The sequence below is a fragment of the Podarcis gaigeae genome, assembly GCF_964106915.1.
Source record: "Podarcis gaigeae genome assembly, chromosome: 13".
NCBI lineage: Eukaryota > Metazoa > Chordata > Lepidosauria > Squamata > Lacertidae > Podarcis > Podarcis gaigeae.
The window spans coordinates 17,285,103-17,308,027 of NC_139689.1; the positions used below are offsets into that span (position 1 = coordinate 17,285,103).

At 48.1% G+C, this 22,925-nt stretch overlaps 1 protein-coding gene across 1 annotated transcript; it reads left to right on the forward strand.

Moving 5' to 3' along the window:
• Positions 1-3,029: 3,029 nt before the first annotated feature.
• Positions 3,030-21,259, forward strand: TBC1D10B (TBC1 domain family member 10B). The gene is made up of 9 exons (XM_083707364.1): positions 3,030-4,087; positions 9,432-9,531; positions 9,650-9,757; positions 9,903-10,009; positions 10,602-10,716; positions 12,059-12,124; positions 15,960-16,149; positions 16,661-16,815; positions 17,853-21,259. The coding sequence occupies exons 1-9, from the start codon at positions 3,216-3,218 to the stop codon at positions 18,555-18,557; spliced, it is 2,418 nt and encodes an 805-aa protein (XP_083563490.1). The 5' UTR covers positions 3,030-3,215; the 3' UTR covers positions 18,558-21,259.
• The last annotated feature ends 1,666 nt before the right edge of the window (positions 21,260-22,925 follow it).

The window sequence follows — 22,925 nt, forward strand, 5'->3', positions numbered from 1 at the left end:
GAATCCCCGTGGCGGGGTGCGCTCCCGTTGCTCGGTCCCAGCGCCTGCCAACCTAGCAGTTCGAAAGCACCCTCGGGTGCAAGTAGATAAATAGGGACCGCTTTCTAGTGGGAAGGTAAACGGCGTTTCCGTGTGCAGCTCTGGCTCACCAGAGCAGCAATGTCACGCTGGCCACGTGACCCGGAAGTGTCTTCGGACAGCGCTGGCCCCTGGCCTCTTGAGTGAGATGGGCGCACAACCCCAGAGTCTGGCAAGACTGGCCCGTATGGGCAGGGGTACCTTTACCTTTACCTTAGAAAAGCGCAAGAAGGGAAGAGCCCATCAGCTCAGCTCAGGGTAACCTGACCTACTAAGGCCTTTTGCAGCTATCCGTGCTGAGCTGACACATCCTCCTCCTGGACACATACCCAAAATGGAAGGTGATATTCTGTTAGCTTGGAGTCATACCTTCTGTACTTCCAGCCTGGAAATAAAGCGCAAGGGTCTTGGCACCCTGGGGTGTAAGAAGCTGTCTTATTCCAAGCCAGACTGTCGGGCCATCTAGCTCAGGGTCATCCACACTAATTGGCAGCAGCTCTCCAGGGTTTGAGGCAGGAAGTCTTTTCTCAGACTGACTCAAGAGATGCTAGGGATTGAACCTGGGACCTTCTGAATGCAAAGCACATGCTCTACCACTGAGCTACAGCCCTTCTCTTGAGCACACAAGCCACCTGAAGACTCCTGTAATTTACAGCGGCAAGGCCTGCCTGCAATTGGTGCAGCTTTTCCTAACAATGTGGAAATTGATACCGTGGCCTGTGGAATTCTTTCCTAGCACACAGCTGTTGAAAGGTAATGAAACTTGCCAGGGAAAAAGGATAAACTTTATAACTGGGTTAATGTAAATCTGTACATATCTAAAATCAGTCTGATTGTATTAAAAATGGTGGGGAGGAGACCAACACTGATCTGTTTTTTTAAAAAATTATCTTGTTCGTCAGATAAGGTGCCCATGTGTATTTCTTTGCAGAGGATAGTCCACTGTAGGGCTGCCTGCTCAAAATCCAGTTTAAATATAAAAGAAGCCCAAGAAAGGAGAAGAGGGCTCTTGAAGTTGCTCATGAACAATTAGCACCTGAAGAACAAAGCACAGGTCACCTGGTCAGTCTTCCCCACTATGGTGAGATGCATCAGACATGTATTTAAATTATAAAACTTCCTATAACCTTCTCTATAAAGTAGTATATGCAGATTTTTATGTAAATCTTTGCCTTCTTTTCGTGATGCATTTCCTCTTTTTAAAGTAACTTGTAGGTGGCTACTTTCTATCCAGCTTAAAAACGCTCCCAGTACAGATAAGACCTGGGAATCCTTGCCTCTAGCAAAAGGTAAAGGACCCCTGGACTGTTCAGTCCAGTCAGAGGCAACTTTGGGGTTGCAGCACTCATCTTGCTTTCCGGCTGAGGGAGCCGGCATTTGTCCGCAGACAGCTTTCCAGGTCATGTGGCCAGCATGACTAAACCACTTCTGGCACAACGGAACACCGTGACGGAAGCCAGAGCGCATGGAAATGCTGTTTACCTTCCCGTCGCAGAGGTACCTATTTATCTGCTTGCACTGGTGTGCTTTTGAACTGCTAGGTTGGCAGAAGCTGGGACAGAGCACCCTGCCGTGAGGATTCGAACCGCCAACCTTCTTATTGGCAAGCCCAAGAGGCTCAGTGATTTAGACCACAGTGCCACCCGATCATCTAGTACATCAGGGGTTGCCAACATTTTCAGACCCCAGGGCACATCTGGACTTTTGATCACTCACTTTGGATTTGGGTACAAGTCAGATCCAGTGTAAAGGCTGAAAGAGAAAGTGGGAAAGGGTGTCTGTCACTTCCAGCTGCCTCCTTCAGCCCAATGTGCTTTTCTAAGGAATGCAGGCTCACCACAGGGGCAGCAATTCTTTTTTTTTGAAGTCAGCCCAAATCCATGCCTATCATGTCTTATGCAGTGAGGTATTTCGATGCACTTCCCCTCAAAACCAGCTTCAATCCGAATTAAGAAGAATAATGAGTGACCTCACTGCGTTTCAAGCCGGCACAGCGTGCACAACTATCACGTGAGTGCAAAGGATGCTGGGACTTTGGTCAAGTTCTTGACAAGGCCGGTCGAGGCAGCATCTCTTGAAATTCTATTCCCGTTAGGACCCCTCCTTGCTTTTCATTTGACAATCTGGGCTCCAATCGTAACCCTCGTAGACCCATCAATCACTCTCTTCCCCGCCCCCACAATTCATTTCGTTCTTGGTCGTTGGCTCTGACTCTCGCCTGTCTAACTCAATTTTTAAATCTGACTGGCCTAGGGAAATGTCAATTAAAAATCGAAACACCATTCTTATTGGCTACTCTGGTAACACCTCACAAGCCGACAAGAAAGGTCTCTTGCCTTTCGCTGGACTGGGCAACGTCAGAAACGTTCGCGCCCACCTTTTCACATCCTGGAGTTCCATTGGTTCAGGATCACGCTACTCAAAAAAACTGACACCTTCGGCTGCCGCTTTATTTGACGACAGCCGCCGCTTTTACTTCCCCGTTAGCCTCCTATAAACATCACGTGCGTTCATCTTTGCAGGGTTAATTTCCGCTCTCGCTGGTGATTGGACAATCCTTGCCGGTTCTTCTTCCTGTTGGCTGGTGGGCTCTTTAAGCACGCCTCTCCCCCGCCCTTTCCTACAAATACCTTAGCCAGCTCTGTCCCGATTGGTTGAGCTTCGCCGGCCTCCCGGCTAAGAAAACGGATTTCTGGTTTTGGTCTGTGTCTCTGATTGGCAAGTACTCCCCCGCCCTTCCTCATTTTGATCGACATCTCTTACTTCCCTTTAAGGATTGGCTGCGCACCATAGCCCGCTCTATTCGATTGGTTTGCCCTTCGAGGAGCCCCGCCCTCATCTCCAGGCCCTCCCCATCCCTTTCTGTTCCACTTGTGCTCCATTTCAGTGATTGGCTAAAGTCGTTTTCCTCCTTGACTCTCATTGGCTGAACTCCGGCCTAGGCTGTCTGGAGATGCGCGCGCAGCCTGGGGTGGTTGCCTCTCCTACTGCTGCTGCTACTACCAGGGCAGGGGGGAGCGCGAGGCTCTGTGCTTCCTCCTTCTCCTTCCCCACCCTCCCCTTACCACATCTCAGGCTTTGGCTGGGTGACTAGGCCGCATTCCCCCCCTGTTGGGGGGGAGGGGGCCATTGTTGTTATGGAGACTGGTTCTGGGGACCCCCCATCACCCCCACCGAGGTATAATGCTCCTCACTCAGTGCTCCATGCCCTCAAGAAGGTGAGCCCGGCTCCTGGGGCTGTAGGGGTGCCTGCAGACAACATGACAGCTTCGCCCCTGGCAACAGACAATGCAGTAACAATGGAAGCCGTGGAAGCAGACCTGCCAACCAGCGCTACAACAGCAGCACCTTGCATTCCTACAGAAGCAACTTTAACCAAGATCACCGTAGAGATGTCTCTCATGGCTCTGGCCAACGATAACGGGACCATGGCCTTTCCTGCACAGGTGGCATCGGATGCCGTAGCTACGGACATAATTCCGGTGGGCGACAAATCTTCCGCAGAGACTGTACCTGTGACCAATTCGGTGGATCCTGTGCCAGCTGTGGCAACAGTAAATGGAATGTCTGTAACGTCGTCTGATGATGTTGGGATGGTGTCGCCAGCTGTGGCTTTGCCTAAAGAGACCATGGTGAAATCTCTCCCGGTTCCACCAGAATCGCCCACAGTGGTAGTGGTAGCGCCTAGCCCCGTGACGCCTCCTGAGAAGACTCCACCGACCACGCCAGAGGGCTTGGCGCCTCACGATCTCTCCACTCCACAGCCGCCCCAGGACATGGGTTCCCAGTCCAGTCTCGGAACCCCGGCACCCAGGGCTCCTCCAGCTCCTGACACATTGAGCTACTTGGATTCTGTCAGCCTCATGTCAGGCACCATGGAGTCACTGCCCGGCTCTGGATTCCTTGATGATGCTAGCTCCCTGGGTTCAGATTCTGAGATCAATGGAATGGCATACCGCAGGACCGACAAATATGGCTTCCTAGGGGGCAGCCAATATGTTGGTTCAGTGTAAGTATTGGCACCAAGGTGATGAGTTTCCCATGCTGCGGGGAAGGGAGGGAGGGGAGATGTTAGTCTTTTATACAGGACAAACAAGTTCAGCAAGATATCCAGTGATGACCGCAATTCCAACTCTGGCTAGGGGGCTGGGAAAAGAATTTATGATGTTCTTCCCCAAGGGGGCGCAAGCTGTCATCTTGGAAAAGTTGGGTTATGGGGAGAATCCTAGGGATGAGAGGGATCCTTGCCCAGATTGGTACCCTGACAGCATAGGTATAACCTAAGGCATCGCTTGTCCATCAGACTTTGTGAATGGTATCTCACTAGTTTAGGGAGTGCTTGCTCTAATCTTTGACTTTTGGCGAATATGAGATTTTGGTTTTATTGGTTGACGTTTGGAACAGAATGTGCAGTCATTCCTCTTTAAGAAAAATCCTTATTTCCCCCCTCTAAACCTATTTCATCATCCTGTGCTTGGCATACAGCAAAGGAACAAAAAGCACTTTTTCCAAAGAGGTGAAATACGTGGATTCTTCTCTAGGCCAGGAGGACAGTGTGGAGTTCAGAGGCTTCCTGATGCTCTGTAAAACAGTTGTATGAATTGGGGTGGGTGGGCTGCTGATCATGACTGTTTTGGAACCGCCTTAATTGTCTTCCTAAACCCTAGAGCTATCTCTTCAGCATGATCCTTCAATTAGATCAAGTGACTCATTTCTCCATCCAAATATGACTGGGATTTAATCTCTGCCCATAACTCTGTTTTTTCTCTTCAGCTTGAATGTTACCCTCATTGGCCTGAAATTCAAACCATCTCTCTGGATGTGTTGTTTCACTGGAAGGATGCTACATGCTCTTTTGTTTTGTGACTGACCACCTTTCTTTCATGCATGCCAGTCAGTCTTTGTCCCAAACACGGGAAGTGTTGTTGTAACATTACTCTCAGTAGTGTGAATTCAGACTATCACGTCTATTATATTTCAGTTGTGTATTACTCTATATACCCCAAAACCTTGGTTTGCCTCTTACTCCAGTTGCCAACTCCTCTAAATGGCCATTCCATGCATTTGTGGTGTGGTGGGAGACAAAGTTGCTAAGGGAATTCACTGTCCTAGTATGTGAGCAGGTCAAAGGTTAGACATTTTCATATAGGATCCTTAATCTGTATTTGCTAACTGTAGCCAAAGGAAACAATCACCTGCTCACTTGTCAGTCTTCTAACAGTTAGGAGGGAATGAGATGATGAATTGACTGATTACTGCCCTGTTGTTTTCTGGCAGTGTTAGAAATTAGCCAGGCAGGCACCAGACATGTTTTGCAACTGACATGGGCCCAGTTGCGACCACATGGAGATCTCTGGATGCCAGGTTGGCGACTGACATCTCCATCTGGCTGGCCCCTCCACCTTTCTCAAGCAGGTAAGCAGAACAGCTTCTTTAATGCATTTATATCTTGCCTTTTTCTCCAAGGAGTACATGGTTCACCCACCTCCTCAGTCAATCCCTATAACAACCCTGTGAAGTAGGTTAAGAGGCTGTGACTGGCCCTAGGTCACCTAGTAAGCTTCATGACTGAGTGGGGTTTTGAACCCTGATCTTCCAGGTCCTAGCCCAACACTCTTAACCATTACATTGCACTGACTTCCTAGAGTACTTCTGCTATTGGGCAGCTATATAAATTAAATAGGTAAATAAATATGGGGAAAGCAAAATGTCACTTAGAGAAGGGTTTGAAATATTTTTCCTGAAGTTTGAATTTGTTTTATTCTGTATTGTTTTATTTGATGTTTTAATGTGCCGTAAACCACTTTGAGATTTTCTCTTTAAAATACAGTATAAAGCTGGATAGAAATGAAATTAATAATAATACTAATAAACGTCTTTGGGGGGTGGGTGGGAATGGTGCCTAATAATACCATTGTGGCAACTGCAACCTAGGTTTAAGATGCCATTTGACACTTAGCTTATATATCTGAGTTTCTAACACCGCTTCCTTGCTCCTCCTGGAGATGAGACGCAGGGATGGGTGGGCCACATTCAACTTACCCTGTGTGCTCTTAATTGTCTTCAGACTGTCAATAAAGTGTATACAGCTGTGGCTGTTGAAGAGATATTCTGGGAAGAGTGCTTGGCTTTTGTTTCCTTAACAGTACCATTCCCCCAGTCCTCAGTTACAAGCAGCTTCTTTTAAAAGCAGTTTGTCATCTACATGAGGCGAGGAAAGAGAGGGAATTAGTGCCCAGGTGATTTGTGGAGCGTGGACTGACCTACATGCTGTTGCTTTTGAAGAGCTTTTGAGCTGTTATCTATTGGAAGGTGTTTCCCCTCTTCCTCTCCATGCCAGTGTATCACTCTACACAGACTTGCTGCCTGTTCTGGCCCTGAAAAGCTGGGAGATTCTGGGTGGGTTCAAAAGCTGACCTTTCAGGACCTGTAACTGTACAGCGGCAGTTGTCTGTGGCCTTCAGTCATGCAGTTAAGCCCAGTGGAAGTTTGTCTCACTTCCCTGGATTCCTGAGCATAGTAATGCCAAGTACCACTGACTGATGGATGTCTAGGGAGGTCTTTTAGCTCAAAGACTTACCTAGGCCCCATATCAGGTGCCACTAAAGGGTGTGGAGGAGGGAGCATTGCCGCTCCCCGGTTACCCTGGTTTCTACATGGGAGTGTGGAATAGTGTGTATCGTATGTGGAACATTGTGTATGTGTGTATTTAGAAAGTGACGTACCTGTAGTTACAGCCACTAACACAGGATTTGGCAGCCACCCCTAATCCTAAGAATTTTAATTTTCTTTTAAAGAGAAAGGAAGTCTGCTGAGCTCATGTTTGATGAGGAAAACCTCATTGGGTGCCAGCCCTCTTCTCGCTTGCTACTTTTCAGCATGATATTAGACTTCCCACAAGCATCTGTTTGGCCACTATGAGAACAGGACGCTGAACTAGAGGAGCCTTTGGCCAGATCCTTTTTTACATAGCACCTAAGACCCTTTGTTTCCAATAGCTGGCTGGTCAAATACCCCCAGAGGGCAAGGTAGTGCTGACAGCTTTCTCCCTATTGTTTGTCTCTAGCAATTGGAAGTATTCACTTTCTGAAAATGGGGGTGGGGCTTGGGGACGTTCTGTTGTAAGCTGTCTAATCGCTGGAATTTCCAGCAATGTGTTGGATCTATTTTTAAAGTCCTCTTAAAAGATGCAAGGAAGAAACAGTTCCCAGTTTTGCCCACAAGAAAAGTTAGATGCAAATTAAATATGAAAACTAGTTTATGCTGGCAGTCCTAATTTGCAGGATTGATTTCAGTTGTGGAATGCCCTTTTTAGTTGATAGTTCTGACAAGTGCAAATTCCTGCTGGTTTTGCAGTCTGCTGACAGTCAGCTTGTTCGTCTGCAGAATATGAGTTCCTAACCAGGCATGTCTGTGTTAAGGATTAGTGGGGTGTTGTTTTGTTTCAGCTGGCGAATGCATGTAGGTGGCAGCAGCCTGGGGGGTTGCTTTCTTTGCTTGGCGGGTGTGGGACCAATTGCCTGAAGTTTCTCTTATTGGATGCGGATAAGCTGCTGTTCCTGCTCAGCCATCTGTACCATCTTCTGTCATCTTTTGGCCGATGCTGGAACCTGTAAGGAAAGCCAGTTATTGAGGAAGAACGATTGACAAAGTAAACAGTAGTCAATAGAAACAGAACTGTGGGTATCGCCAGCCAACAGGGTTAGAGCAGAAAAAATTGGAACCTGAGATATTGGGAGCTGAGCCGAGCCTGTATTCAGGATTTGTTGTTTTGTGTTTGCTTTTCTTCCCTGCCTTATCCGCATTGGTTAAAATATATCTCTTTTGATTTGTCTTAGGCTATGAAATGCAGGTTCCTCTAACGAATTTTGGGGCGAAGTAGAGCTTTTGACTCATGGCTTGAGTCCTGGGTGTGTAGGCAACTCTGGTTCAAACTGCTGCTCAGCCACAACACTCCCCTGGGTGACCTTGAACAGGTCACTCACACAATTGTTGTGAAGATCAAATAAACCCTGCATGTGCTGCTGTAAGTTGCATGGAAGGAAGACCAGGATAGAAATGGGGCATGGGGGTGCTGGCTAAGCCCAGGTCTGCACCCACCCCAATGCGCTGTAGGAAGTGAGTGGAGGTCCCTGGTTTCTCTATGCGTGGGATAAAGCCTTATAGTGCTGGAGGCTTGTAGGTTGCCTTGCAGAGAAGTGGAGCCCCACAAAAGCACCAGCCCCTGGTTTCCTCCGATGGGTGTGGCCGTGGGAGAAAACTGCTGTTCCTTCCCCACCAAACTCCTTCCCTGGCTTTTTTCAATTAAGCAGCCCCACCACTTCCTGTTTGGCAAACCACACTTCCTGTTTCTTGCTGGGTTCTGTTAAAGGGAGCCCTGCCCAGATCCTTCTGTATATTCGCCTTCCCTAAGGCCTCTTGACTGAAACTGATGCGGGGTAAGGGGGTGGAAGCAAGTGAAATTAGGCACCTCACTCTTCTCGCCCCCCCCCCCATAAAAGGACAAGCTTGAGTTGTCTTTTTTCTTTATTTCTTTATTTTGTGTGTTTGTATTTTGAAAATGTATTTTTAAAAAAGAGGACAAGCTTGAATTGCCTGTTAACTGTGAATCACATCACGACTAGCTGAAGGGCTTCTTACTTTCATTCATTCTTATCGGAGTTATCCCCGGATACTCTTTGAAGTTTTCTTTTGTGGGGGAGGAGCGAGGAAAGCTGAATACATTGTGAATCTTGCATGTGCTTGTAGTCGTGTAGTACACGGTTGGTGAGCCCGGAGGCAGGAATGGATAGTGGGAAACCACAGACACTCTGACTGGAACCTTACCCTGTAACATTTTCTCAGGTTACGCAGGAGGAAACTGCTCCATTTCTCAATGCCCTCCCACAATCTCCTTGGTGGCCACAAACCAAGAGCAATGAGTTTGACGGAAGGAAAGCTCAGTCTAGGATTTTCCCATGTGTTGAGTAGAAATTACAAAGATGGTATGTTCAAGGTAGCAAGTAGAAGGTGGCTGGCTCAGAAAGTGTTTGTTACCTGCCTGGGGGGCTTGTCCTGCCAATCCCTTTTCCTAGAAGGGTCTGGAAGAGGGGGACTTGCAGGGACCATGAAGCTGGGGAGCAAGAGAAGGACACTGGGCTGGGGTGCCGTCCCAGTGGTCCCACCTCCCCAGTGCAGCTGCACCAGTATATTGCATAGCCCTTTAGCTCTTTCCATGAATGTTGTGTACTTCTTGCAAAATGAGCATAATAGGCATGTATGAAACTCACTTGGCACTGAGTAGAACTGACAACCTTTTTCTCCCTTGCTCCGTATCTGCTTCCTTATCCTTTCTTCTTCTTCTTTCCCTGCAGTGAAAGTGCCATCCCAGTAGACGTGGCCAGGCAGAGGGAACTCAAATGGCTGGACATGTTTTCCCACTGGGACAAATGGCTGTCACGCAGATTCCAAAAGGTAAGCAGGGATCAGCTTCTGAGTACCACCTTCCCGACTGTGTAGAGGGAAAGACTCCAGCTGGGATGTGAGCTTCCCTTTCTTACTGAATTTATTAATTCCTCCATCTCATTTGCAGGTGAAATTGCGCTGCCGGAAGGGGATCCCCTCTTCTCTCCGTGCCAAAGCATGGCAACTTCTCTCAAACAGCAAGGAGCTTCTGGATCAAAATCCAGGGAAATTTGAGGTATTTCCAAATACCTTGTCTTGGCTGCTATGCTGATGGGAGGGTGACGTCAGGCTCTCTGTTGGGAAAAGAAGAGAGAACAAGTTTTCAGCCTTTCTCCCTCTCCATTTTGTTTTGTTTTGTTTCTTGTCTGCTTTTTTCTTAGGAATTGGAACGCCAGCCTGGAGATCCCAAATGGCTAGATGTGATCGAAAAAGACCTTCACAGGCAATTCCCTTTCCACGAGATGTTTGCAGCTCGGGGAGGCCACGGGTGAGAGAACGGAAGACGGGTGGCAGGGAATGGTTTTGCTGCATTGGCCAAAATGAGTGTCATCTAGGTTTGGGAGGTCTCCATGCTTCTCTTGTGCACCTCTGACTCTTAGGATTGCGCTTCCACCCCGTGTACTTGAACAAGTTGCCCTCTAAGGAGCCTTGCTTTATCCCTTCCTCTCCAGCTCCCTGTGCTGGGTGCAGATGATGGGAGTTGTAGCCCACCAGGTTGGGAAAGACTGTCAGCACTCACTCAGGTTCCAGCATTCTTCCTTCTCCTGCATCCCTTCCATCTCCCACCCGAAGTAGCACAGCCCATTGGTAGTCAGACACTCATGACTTCCACCTCTCTTTTGCCTGTCCCAGGAGCATTACAGCCTGTGCTTTGGAAACCTTGAGCCTCCATTGGAGGCCCAGGCTTTATTTGCGGCCTAGTCTTGGGTTAGCAATGGCACTGCCTAGAGGCCAAAGACCTACGTCACACCTTCCAACCCTTCCCTGAGCCTACTGGGTCCCATTTTGAATCTGATGCCCCTTCAGGGCCAGGAGAGGGGTTCTGGATCCCTGGTCCTCACCCTTCTCTTCCGTCACAGGCAGCAGGACCTCTACCGCATTCTGAAGGCCTACACCATCTACCGGCCAGAAGAAGGCTACTGCCAGGCACAGGCACCAGTGGCCGCGGTTTTGCTGATGCATATGCCTGCAGAGGTGAGGAGCTCCTTCATGACATTGTGTGGCAGAGGGAGGGACAGCGGACACCTTGAGAATGTGAGTTCTCTGAAAAAAGAAAAGAATGGGATGTGGTGGATGAGGTTTGGGAGGAGCTGAAGTTTGTATATGCTGGGAAGAATCATCAGCAGGAAAAGTGGGAGGGTGGAGAGCATCCTGACTCCAAAACTCTTGGGATCTTGGTGTTGGTAATGAGAGGGTCTTTTACACCAGGCCTACCCAGTGGTTCCTTCTCTGCTAGAAACTGTTCTTTGTGCTGCTGAAGCAGTGGGCAGGGGGAGCCGGCACCTTGCTCCATGCTCTCAGAGACACCTAAGAAGAGCCCTGCTGGGTCAGACCAGCCCAGCGTGCTGTTCTCAGCTGCAGCCTTTTTTCTATATGACACTGAGCATGTGCAGTGGGTTGTTTTTTAAATTGATTATTACATTCACATCCCTTCTTTCCGCCAAGGAGCTCAGGCTGATGGGCGGGCTTCCCCCCACTCCTCGTTTTATCCTCACAACAAGTAGGCTAGTAGGCCGAGAGCTGATGACTGCCAGGCCGAGGTCACCCGGCTGAGTAGGGATTTGAACCCTGGTCTCCCAGGTCCTTGCGCAGCATTTTAATCACCAAACCAAACAGATGTCTCAGAGCCTCCAAACTCAAACTCTAGTCTTGCAACAATCTTTATGACTGCGCATGGGCCCTCAAGACATGTCTACCAGGAGATAAGAGTCTGTTGGGCACTCTCTCCTCAACCCTCTCTCTCTCTCTGGCAACCTGCCACTTTTCAGCCCTGTTCCTTAGTCTCAGGCCAGTTCTCAAACCCTTACCTGCAAACATTGCCCAACGTAGAACTATAGCCATGGTATTTCAGCAGAATTTATAAGGCCCAGAGCAATCCATCGGTGGTGCCATGACTCCAGTGGAAGTCAAGGGCTGTAGCTCAGCAGCTGACCATCTGCTTTGCATGCAGAAGGTTGCAGGTTCAATCCTTGACTCCTCAAGGTAGGCCTGGGAAATATTCCCTTCCTGCAGCCATGAAGAGCCACTGCCGGTCAGCATAGATAATGCTATGCTAGATAGACCAATGTAATAATTCAACTTCCTTTGTTCTTCTTTTTGGACGTTGGTTGCTTGTGTGCCAACTGCACAGCACTGCAAAGGAAATATGGCAGCCAGAACAGAGGAGGTAACTCTCTGGGCTGTCCTTCCTGAATGCACTTGTAGGGGTTTATTGCATGCAATTGGGCAGTGAACTAGTGGAAGGACTGCCTTAGCCTGGAGGGTATGACTGCCCAGATTATCAGTGTTGAGAGTTTCTGTTTCTCTGTCTCTTCAGCAAGCTTTCTGGTGCCTGGTGCAAATCTGTGAGAAATACCTCCCTGGCTATTACAGCGCTGGACTGGTGAGTACGGCTGTGCTCCTGTGAGGAAGGGCATTTCCACAGGGCTTCTTTATTGGGAAATGTCTTCTGCGCTCTTCAAAAAAACACTCTAATGAATAGACGTTTCCTCCCACTACTACTTCATTGGAATATCTATGCTTAGCAGTGTCCTGCAAGAACTGCCCAGTATCTTCCTGTGCTCTGCTTTTCTGGAGAGGAATGAGACTTTCCCTCCTGGGAAAGGACGGGAGGCTTGTAGTCTGGTAACATGCAGCAGCAGCAGCAGCAGCAGCAGCAGTGACACACATAATTATACACCTGGCTGCTCTTTCCTCACTTTCATTTCTCTGTTAGGGCCAGTTATCGGACTAGCTTTATAAAGGGTTTGTTTTCCAACCTGTTTCACTTCTCCCTTCATCCTCCCTCCAGTCAGACCTGGAAACTTGCCCTCCCACCCCCTGCCACCACGGATGACTGGTCCGGATAGTGAGCTGGCCTTGGGCTCAAGTTGCCGACTTCTTCTTTTCCCAGCCCATTATAATGGGCTGAATTATAATTATAACTGGGCAGTGAGTGCCGTTTTAGAAGAGGCGTTCCCTTCAATGGTGGAAATACGACTTCTGTGATCTTGCCTGTCGTGATGTGTGTGCATCCTCTCGAAACAAAGGAAAGATGCCCTTTCCCCTTTGGAACTGTTTTTTTAAATTTTTTATTCAGCTGCATATATATGCAGGGATAGTTGCTTTTTTAAAATGTGTGCAATTAAGCGACACATTTCTTTAAACCATGTGGCTGCTTAAAAGTGGGCCCACAGTGGAAAAAATATCAGGGTAAAAGAGAGTTAAAAGTGAATTAAATCAAGTCAACCTTTCATATGAACAACAGAGCTAAAGAGAGGAATCAGTGGCTAACTGTATGTACGTTACCCCATCCCACTAGAGCAGGGGTGACTAACCCCAGGTGCTCTAGCTTGCTGTTGGACTACATCTCCCATCTCTCCTGACCATTGGCCATGTTGACTGGTGCTGATGGGAACTGGATCTCCAACAGCATCTGGGGGGCCAAAGATTCCCCATCCCTGTTTTATATGGACAGAGACTGTGCCTTTAAGCAACTGCCAAGCAGGCAAAAATCAACAGGCTTGGTGGTAGAACACCTTCTCTCCCAGGTACAATCCCCTGGTATCTCCAGGTGGGGCTGGGAGGGACCCCTGCTTGGATCCTGGCAACTTACTGTAGGCAGTACTAAGCCAGATGGGCTCGCGTAAAGGCAGCTTCCTATGTTTGTTTTATGCTGGGGGAAGCTTTATTTCTGCCTTTATTTCTGCCATTAGTCACAGAACCTTTATCCATTAAAAATATGGCAATTCTTCTAGCTCCATGCAGCCTTAAGCTGTGGTCCGTGGGACCGCTTCAGGCCTGCCTAGTTACTGTCTCTGACTTTCCTGTCCCTCTGTATTTCTCTGTTGCTCTCAGAACTGACAACTACTTTCAGGGTCTGAAACCAGGCTTCTCAAGCTGCTTTTTAGCTTCTTTGTTCTCCCATGTGTGTTGAATCAAAGGTGAACTGTTCCAGAAGCTCTGCAGACATCATCTTGGTAGTCAAGATAATCCTGCAAATAATTGGTAGTTGTTGTAGCAGCAGCAGTGAGCTCATATACAGTGGTGCCTCGCAAGACGAAATTAATTCGTTCTGCGAGTTTTTTCGTCTTGCGAATTTTTCGTCTTGCGAAGCACGGATTCCCATAGGAATGCATTGAAAAGAAAAAGGAAACAAACTTGCAAGACGTTTTCGTCTTGCGAAGCAAGCCCATAGGGAAATTCGTCTTGCGAAGCAACTCAAAAAACGAAAAACTCTTTCGTCTTGCGAGTTTTTCGTCTTACGAGGCATTCGTCTTGCAAGGTACCACTGTACGCATATATTCATTTGCTTTGATATAGGCTAATTGGCTTCATTATCTGTGGGCTTGGGGTTCTGGGCTCTGAGCCCAGAAAGGGGAACTGTCTGTGAGATTTTGGTATTTGCCATGATGGAGCCACGATGGGAAGTCATGGCCAGAGTGACAAATGCTGCTTTGTGTATAAAGGTTGTATAAACCATTGCTTGGGTGTGGACAAGCCATCTCCTTCTGCTGTGTCTGCATCTGTAAAGGCTGGGAGACCTGACTAGCTGATTTGCTGAAGTCTACACCTTTTAATTGGGACGCAGGTGGCGCTGTGGGTTAAAGCCTCAGCGCCTAGGACTTGCCGATCGAAAGGTCGGCGGTTCGAATCCCTGCGGCGGGGTGCGCTCCCGTTGCTCGGTCCCAGCGCCTGCCAACCTAGCAGTTCGAAAGCACCTCCGGGTGCAAGTAGATAAATAGGGACCGCTTACCAGCGGGAAGGTAAACGGCGTTTCCGTGTGCGGCTCTGGCTCGCCAGAGCAGCGATGTCACGCTGGCCACGTGACCCGGAAGTGTCTCCGGACAGCGCTGGCCCCTGGCCTCTTAAGTGAGATGGGCGCACAACCCCAGAGTCTGTCAAGACTGGCCCGTACGGGCAGGGGTACCTTTACCTTTACCTTTACACCTTTTAATTGGGGACGCAGGTGGCGCTGTGGGTTAAAGCCTCAGTGCCTAGGACTTGCCGATCGAAAGGTCTGCGGTTCAAATCCCTGCAGCGGGGTGCGCTCCCGCTGCTCGGTCCCAGCGCCTGCCAACCTAGCAGTTCGAAAGCACCTCCGGTTGCAAGTAGATAAATAGGGACCGCTTACCAGCGGGAAGGTAAACAGCGTTTCCGTGTGTGCTGCTCTGGCTCGCCAGAGCAGCGATGTCACGCTGGCCACGTGACCCGGAAGTGTCTCCGGACAGCGCTGGCCCCTGGCCTCTTAAGTGAGATGGGCGCACAACCCCAGAGTCTGTCAAGACTGGCCCGTACGGGCAGGGGTACCTTTACCTTTACCTTTTTACACCTTTTAATAAAGCGCTCTGGGATCTTTTACATCCTTCTTTGGTATTCCTCAGGGTGGTTTTGATTTAAGTCAAATTGATTTATAGCACGATTTAAATCACTAGTCAGTAAGATTCAATTTAAATCTCTAGTTAGTAAGACTTGATTTAAATCATATTCTTTTACAGAAAGACTCATTCTTGCTGGTATGATCTTAATATTTACAACCAGATGAAGGTTTCATTTTTGGAATAATAAATTTTCAGAGAAGTTTTTACAGTTATATCAAAAATTACTGATTTGGTTATACTATTAGAAATACGTTGACAGATAATTATGAAATTATTGTGAGGTTTAATAAATTAACTGTTTATATTTGGACAACCTTTCTGCTGCACTTCATTAGAAGAAGAAAATCATTTCCTTAATAACAATTTAAACATTTTTTAATTTAAACTAAACAATAACATTATAGCATAAGTATCCATGTTTGTTAACTGATGTGGTTAAACATTTAAAAAAAAAAAAAACCACACACCTTAGACTGAGTTTTAGCACGCATGAAAAACTTAAAACAAATCCTTATTGCCTGATGAATAGCCTTTGGACTCTAATGTAACTTAAATAGAAAACTATCTTTAGAAATATTTTTCCTCCAAAAGCAATTAATTTTAAAAATCCAATTTAAATAAATTTAAATTTTAAAAATCCAATCTAAATAACCCCCCCCCCATGATTTTCAATTATTTTTATCCACCTTGATATTCCTGCACCCAACCACTCCCACAGGCCCTCCTTTGGGCTGGTACAGCAAGATACAGTTAAAAGGAGAGAGGTGAAAGTAGTGGGGAGGGGAAATACAGGGTTGATGATTCCCCTTCCTCCCAGTGCTCCTCTCATCCCAGAGGTTTCTTGTGCTTCCTGCGCAGGAGGCGATTCAGCTGGACGGGGAGATCTTCTTTGCCCTGCTGCGGCGAGCATCTCCCATTGCCTACCGCCACCTGAAAAGGTACAAGGTCGACCCCATCTTGTACATGACTGAGTGGTTCATGTGCATCTTCTCCCGGACCTTGCCCTGGTGCTCTGTGCTGCGCGTCTGGGACATGTTCTTCTGTGAAGGTGAGGCTCCTTCCTTGGTCCCCACCCACTTTCTCTCTGCCAGACCTTGGGTGTCTTGATTACGTAGTGTTTGCATCCCACCCCCCTTACGCTGACCCAGTCAGGAGGGAAAGATACAAGAACAACGGCACTTTCTGCTATAAATTGGATTCTCTCCTTTGGCTTTTCTTTTGCACTTCCTTTCCATCACTGAACTCCTGAGCCCTTGCTTACTTGGTTGTTACAAACTCCACTTGTGTAGTCTCCTTTTTTAAAACGCCTATCACCATCTCGCAGAGGATGGTGGGATTCCTGGCCTTGTACAACAGGCATCCCCAAACGCGGCCCTCCAGATGTTTTGGGACTACAACTCCCATCATCCCTAGCTAACAGGACCAGTGGTCAGGGATGATGGGAATTGTAGTCCCAAAGCATCTGGAGGGCCGAGTTTGGGAGTGCATGTCATACAATGTGTCATGCTCCTTCTCCCCCCCCCCCCAACCCCTGAGTGATTCTTCTCTCCCACTTGCAGGGGTGAAGATAATCTTCCGTGTGGGCCTAGTGCTGCTCCGGAACACACTGGGCTCAGTAGACAAGCTGCGCTCCTGCCAAGGCATGTACGAGACGATGGAGAAACTAAGGAACCTGCCTGTTGATACCATGCAAGAGAACTTCCTTGTCCAGGAGGTGAGAAACAGGTCGTAAGGGCAGAGTTCTAAGCGGAGAACAAGGAGCCTTGGATTCTGCACCAAGGATGAGTTACTGCATGATATCCGTCAGGCAGAAAGCCAGTTGGGAAAGTAGTCAGGATGCACAGGGCAGGGGAAGGCAGAAGGCAGATTGGGGTCAATTGTTTGATTTCTAGATGATCTGCAAATCTGCCCTCCTCTGGTGTAGAGAATGCAAATTATCAAAGGGATATCAGATTTAAAGAAGGGACGATCCACAGTGTCCATATTTATTCAAATAAACATGAAAAATAAACATGAACTGAAGATACAAATGCACTCAAAATCCTAAAGTAAGATAATTGAGGAAGGGAGCTTAAATGAGCTCATAAAAGTAGACTGTCTCCAGATTTGGTGGAAAGTGCTTTAAGAAATCTGCTAATCACATGCTTCCAGTGACAAATTACATGGAGTTCAGGTGTTTGGGAGGGTGGGAAGGCTGCTTCTCCCTCAACTTTTAAAATAGTTTTGATTTTATTTTTTTCATACAGCCAAAATCTGCCTGGGCAGGCTATGAGTTGGGAGTGGAGGAAGGGCAAACGGGGAGGTTCTGCCTAACCCTTCCCCTTCGTGCTTGTCAGTACCTAATCGCCCTCCACCAGGCCCTTTTTTGCCTGCACATGGGTAAAGTTCCGGATCCTGGTATTCCCCCAAATGCAGATTATAAGGTGGCATGGCGGAAGTTGATTGTGTACTGTAAAGTGGACCACAGCGGAAAAGGTTAAGCAGCCTTCTTCTGCTTGCCCAGGCTGACTTGAAAGAGAGAGAGAGAGAGAAACCACAGAGGGAAGAAACCAGGAACTCCACATGGCAAGTGGTTTCCATTGCAGCTGTGACGTAGCCTTGCCCAGGCCCTGCCTTTGTTTTGTGTGGGCCAGGAGATGTTACACCTACGAGGGGGCTGCTGAGACCGGGGTGGAAGTGTGGCGGACATTGGTGAAAGATGCCACGTGGCTATTCCTCTTGCGCTTGCTTTTGTCCCCCCACCTTGCCCAGGTGATTAACCTCCCGGTGACGGAAGCCCTTGTGGAGCGGGAGAACGCCACGCAGCTGAAGAAATGGCGGGAGACGCGGGGAGAGCTCCAGTACAAGCCCTCCCGCCGGTTGCATGGCTCACGGGCCATCCACGAGGAAAGCCACCGCATGAACCCGCCCTTGAGCGCCAGCGCCAGCCTTTTGAGCCTCACCGGCCTGAGGCAGAGGGTTGCCATTGGCAGTACCAGTGGCCCCTCCTTCTCCCCAGCGCACACGGTGGGCTCCTTGGCCGTGTCAGCTGTCCCCACTCCAGCTCCTCCCGCCGCCCAGAGCCAGGTGGTGGTGTCCGAAGGCCTCCACCCGGCCTTGCCGTCCCCGACCGGGAACAACATGCCGCTCGGAGGGCCCCCCAGGAAAGTGGGCGGCAGCAGCAAGGAGGAGAGGCGGAAAGAGAAGGAGCGCGAGAGGCAGGAGAAGCTGGAGAAGGAGCGGCAGAAGCAGGAGAAGGAGCGCGAGCGGAAGCTACAGAAGGAACGGGAGAAGCAGGAGAAGGAGCGGGAGAAGAAGCAGCAGAGGGAGCGAGCCAAAGAGGAGGCCAAGCTAAAGAAGGAGAGGAAGTTGTCACTGAGGAAAAAGGAACCCAAGTCAGCCCCTCCGCCGCCCGCTGAGGAGGAGAAGGAGGGGGGAACCTCAGGGGCGTCCGTGGTACAAAGCACACACTTTTGAGTAGGGCTGGGGGGCCACACGGGCCCCGACGACTCCCTCCCGTCAGCCAAGGACCAAGGTGGTGGCTGCCACCCAGAGACTTGTTGTGGTAGGGGGACCCAGAGGGCAGGAGGAGCTGTGCCAAGGCGAGGGATAGCTGCCATGCACTGAACCACACACCTTAGGGCCGCGGTTGGGTAGTGGAATATTTAACGGAGGTCCATGTTTTTACCTCCCTTTGCGTGCCTGAGGTGGATGTGGCTCCCTTCCCCCTCCCTTTCCCCTCTCTTTCATGAATAGGGCCAAAACAAGATGGCGGCTGTGCTCTGCGTGGCTACAAAAAATGGCCGCCCGCTGCTGTTTTTGTCGCAACCGACAGGAGCAGCTGCATCACTCCGCTCCCCTACCAAAAGGTTGGGAATCTTAACCGAGGAGGTAACCATATTATTAATAATAATAACTCCTGACATCCCAATTTCAAGTACTGTATATAGAATCCTCTCTCCTTAAAGCTATTTAACCACTCCAGGCTTGCAAAACCACCTCCAGAGAGGCTGGTTTCAAGAACAAGGTATTGTCTTCCCGCCAATATATTAACAAATGTTTCTTCCATTGTGGGTTGGCCCTCATAACATTGCTATATATATATATTTCCCTCGGCTCCCCCCCAGACTTGACTGTCTCCCATATAAGAAATCCCTCCTTCCTTTGGCTACCTGGCCCCCATGCATGGTTACCCACAGGCTACAGTAGTTGCCTTATTTGCTGGCGGTGTCTCTGTTCTTTGAAAGCCGCATGGCAGGCTGAAATTTAATCATGGTGGCTTTAGCCAACATGGGCCTGCAGCAAAGAGGAAAGCTGAGCCTGTTGGATTGCTCCCTCGCATACCGTGAATTGAGACAGGAAGCCTTTCTGTGAATGCGAGTCTGAGTGTGTGTATGTGTACGTGTATTGGGGGTGGGGAGCTGGCTACCCTGCTACCCAGAAACTCAGCCATTTGGCTGCTCCTATGCAAAGATTTCTTAGCAGTGGTCAGGAAAAAAAAGTTGGTGCCTATATGTGTCTGTTGAGATTTCTTGAGCAGAAAGGAGAAAAGAGATTGGAGCAGAGAGGGGGCCGTATGTTGAGATTCCCCCTTCCCCCTTTGGTGATATGCACTTGAGAAAGGTTTTTGCTCTTCAGCAATTTCTTGTCCTTCAGTATTTACCTTCTGGCACAAACATTCCCATTTGCTGCCTCCAGACAGTGAGGGAAGCAGCCAGGTTTCTAGGGAGCGTCTGCCAACAAGGTGGGGGACGGGACTGTGTTGTACACTGTTCCTCTCCAAGCACCGCTACCCATATCAGTCCTTTAACAACATATTTGGAAATCTTTGCCCTTGTTTTATTAGCATACACCCAGCACCAGTCATTTGCTGGATACAAAGGACGCGTCTCCACAACACATTTAATCCAGTGGACCATTAGTTTTGACTTCTCTGGGCTCTCTTGAAGAGCCCTTTCCCAAGTTCCCACGTGTTTGGTATGAAAACTCCCATGATCCCCAGCCCAGCATGGCAGTCAGAGGCGGTACAGTACCCTAACATTTATTGAGAGACCAGCAGCAGGAAGAAGGCTGGTCTAGGGTCAGGTTAAGGAATTGTCATTTGGGGAACAGGCTGAGAATGCTTTCATATTTTGAACCCCCACAGTCCCTTCATAAAATTCGAGGCACGGCGGTTTAAAACAGGTTTTAAAATGCTTTTAGTTGGTTAATATAGTACATGCCCCCAAGTTGCATGCTTTATTCCTCTGTCCCTCAGCGGAAAGCAAATTGGTTCCTTTAAAATACTGTAACTCGAATGATTTTTCTCGATGTGTTTTCGTTATGCAACCACAAACCCTTTTAACGTTCCTACACACTGGCATTAGCTAGCTAGGCCTTCCTTTGATAGCGGTGCACAGTGCAGCCGGTCAGATCCTTGGCTTTTATTCCATGCAGCTTAGCAAAACCTGGGATGCTGATATCTACAGTACCTTAGCAGAGCCTGGGCGGGTCAGAATTTTAGAAATGTTGTGGGAAGAAGGGTCTCTGCAACAGGGAGAGAGAACTCTTGCTGCCTTGGAGGTCTGGCTGGGTTGGAAGTGGACTGAATGGATTTGGGCAACTTTGGACTTGTGCATCTTCATAACTCCCTGTTGCCCCTTCTGCTTTCACCTTCCGCAGCATCGCTCTCTGCCTTAGTTCACATTTTTCTGCAGTTATGAATAGCTTGAAAATCATGAGCCTGTTTCAGAATCTCGCTTCCCAGAACACGCCTGCCCTAAATGGCAGCTTCTAGACTCCACGATCCCATCTACAAGCCAGCGAAAAAGCTCCATTAGTCCATCCTCATTTCTGTATATAACTTTTCTCTATAACACATATATTATATATATGTTTCAGTATTGTAATTATGTATACAGAACCTTGAGGTTATTTTTTTTTTGACGTTGTGCTCTTATTTAATGGGACAGACACTGGAAAAATTAGGAATTCATTTTCTCCCCATGCCTTTTAATTTTTTATTAGTTTTTTTTACCACCACTGCTAATCAGGAAGAGAAGAAAATTGGAAGTTTACAGCTGACATCTCTTTAATGTCCTCCTTGTTAATAATGTCTTTCTTTTTGTTCGTGCCTCGTTCTTACTGGATTTTCCCCTCATTGCTTTGTTTAAAAATGTTAACAAAACAAAATGACAGTCCAGTTTGTCAAGCGTCTTCATTGATTTTTGATGGTTTGGGCTGTCTTCGGTGGGATTAGAGTATCTGCATCCTTGGAATAGGGGAAAGTTTTCTTTGCTGAAGGGTACACGCAGTGTGTGGGTGCTACCTGTGAATCTGATTTAATTCCTGCCTAAACACAGAGCTTCACATTTATCTCTGTTGAAATTTCATTCTGTGAGCTTTGGCCCAGGTCTCCTTCCTATCAAGATAATCTCTGTCTTCTAAGGCATTGGTTATCTCTCACAGTTTAGTGTCATCTGCAGATTTAATGAGTACCTCCCCCTCCCCCAGTGTTCATCAAATCATTTATTGTTGAACAACACTGGGCCCAAACACAACTGTATAGCACCCAGCTTGTCACTTTGGCTCCATCTGAACTATACGTTTAAAGCAGTGCCATCCAGCTTTAAAAAGTCATGTCTTCCTCACAAAGAATTCTGGAACTTGTAGTCTGATAAGGATACTGAGAATTTTTAAGAGGTCCCTATTCCCCTCACAGAGCTACCATTCCCAATGACCAACCCCTTTTCCCAGGGGACTCTGGGAATTGTAGCTCTGTGAGGGGAATAGGGGTCATCTAACAGCTGTCAATACGCTGAACAAACTACAGGATCCTTTGAGGAGAAGAGAGGACTCTTTGAAGTGATATCACCATAGTACTTAAAAGATACGTGCAGATAGGACATTTTCTCTTTAAGGTTGACCAGGAGCCACTGATGAGCACTCCTTGGATGCAATCCCTCACTAGCTACAACTCATATGTCATGGTAGCGCCATCTAGCCCACATTTTACTAGCTTGCCAACATGAATTCTGTAGGGGGACCTTGATCAGGGAAGAGGAATCTCCAGATGTTGTTGGATTCCAGCTCTCATCAGCTCCACTTTGCACAGTCCACAGTAAGGGATGATGGGAAGATGTATTCCAGCATCAGCTGCCGGGTCAAATATTCTCTGTCCCAAAACTCTGTGACTTTTGACGTCCCTCTCAATTCTGCCATGATTGGGGAAGGCTGTTGGTGGTTTTAAGATCAATAGGTTTGCCACCTATTGCAACCTTTCTCCAAGAAACTTATGGATGACATACATGGAGCAGTCCTGCATAATAGGTGGGGCTGAGACAGAGCTTGGACAATGGTTACTTTAGTGGACTTCATGGTGGAATGGAGATTGGAATACCGTCCCCCACCCAACCAGCCACTGCCCTGGCTCTCTTGAATCTTCGTTGTTGATCTGTGTATGGGAAAATCAGCGGGCTTGTGTAGCTGGAGGTGGACCAGTGCCATGTTGGGCAGCCACAAATGATGTTGAACCAGGGAGCAAGTGAACATAAAGTAAAATTACACATGGATACTTTAAGGGTGTGAGAGCAGAACTGGAAAATCGAAATACAGAAAATTCAGAATATTATTTGGAACAAAGATCCTTTTAGTCGTGCTGGAGGAATGATTTTATGATGAGTCGCGTAGACAACTACCTGGAAATCATTGATAAATTGTGTGTGTGTTATGGTGGGTTGGGGAAGATGACGCCATCGGAAGGACCATAGTTTAGAGGTAGAGGCACACTTTGTGTTCGGAAGGGCCTGTCTCTCCCACTTAACAGGATCTCTTTACAGTTAATCTAAGGGAGACTTCTGCTTGCGG

Bases quoted from the DNA above. Each gene is read 5' to 3' on its own strand.
- TBC1D10B (XM_083707364.1), top strand. From the start codon at position 3,216: ATGGAGACTGGTTCTGGGGACCCCCCATCACCCCCACCGAGGTATAAT. The intron at 10,010-10,601 runs GTGAGAGAACGG...CTTCCGTCACAG, and splicing joins GCAGCTCGGGGAGGCCACGG to GCAGCAGGACCTCTACCGCA. The intron at 16,816-17,852 runs GTGAGAAACAGG...CACCTTGCCCAG, and splicing joins AGAACTTCCTTGTCCAGGAG to GTGATTAACCTCCCGGTGAC.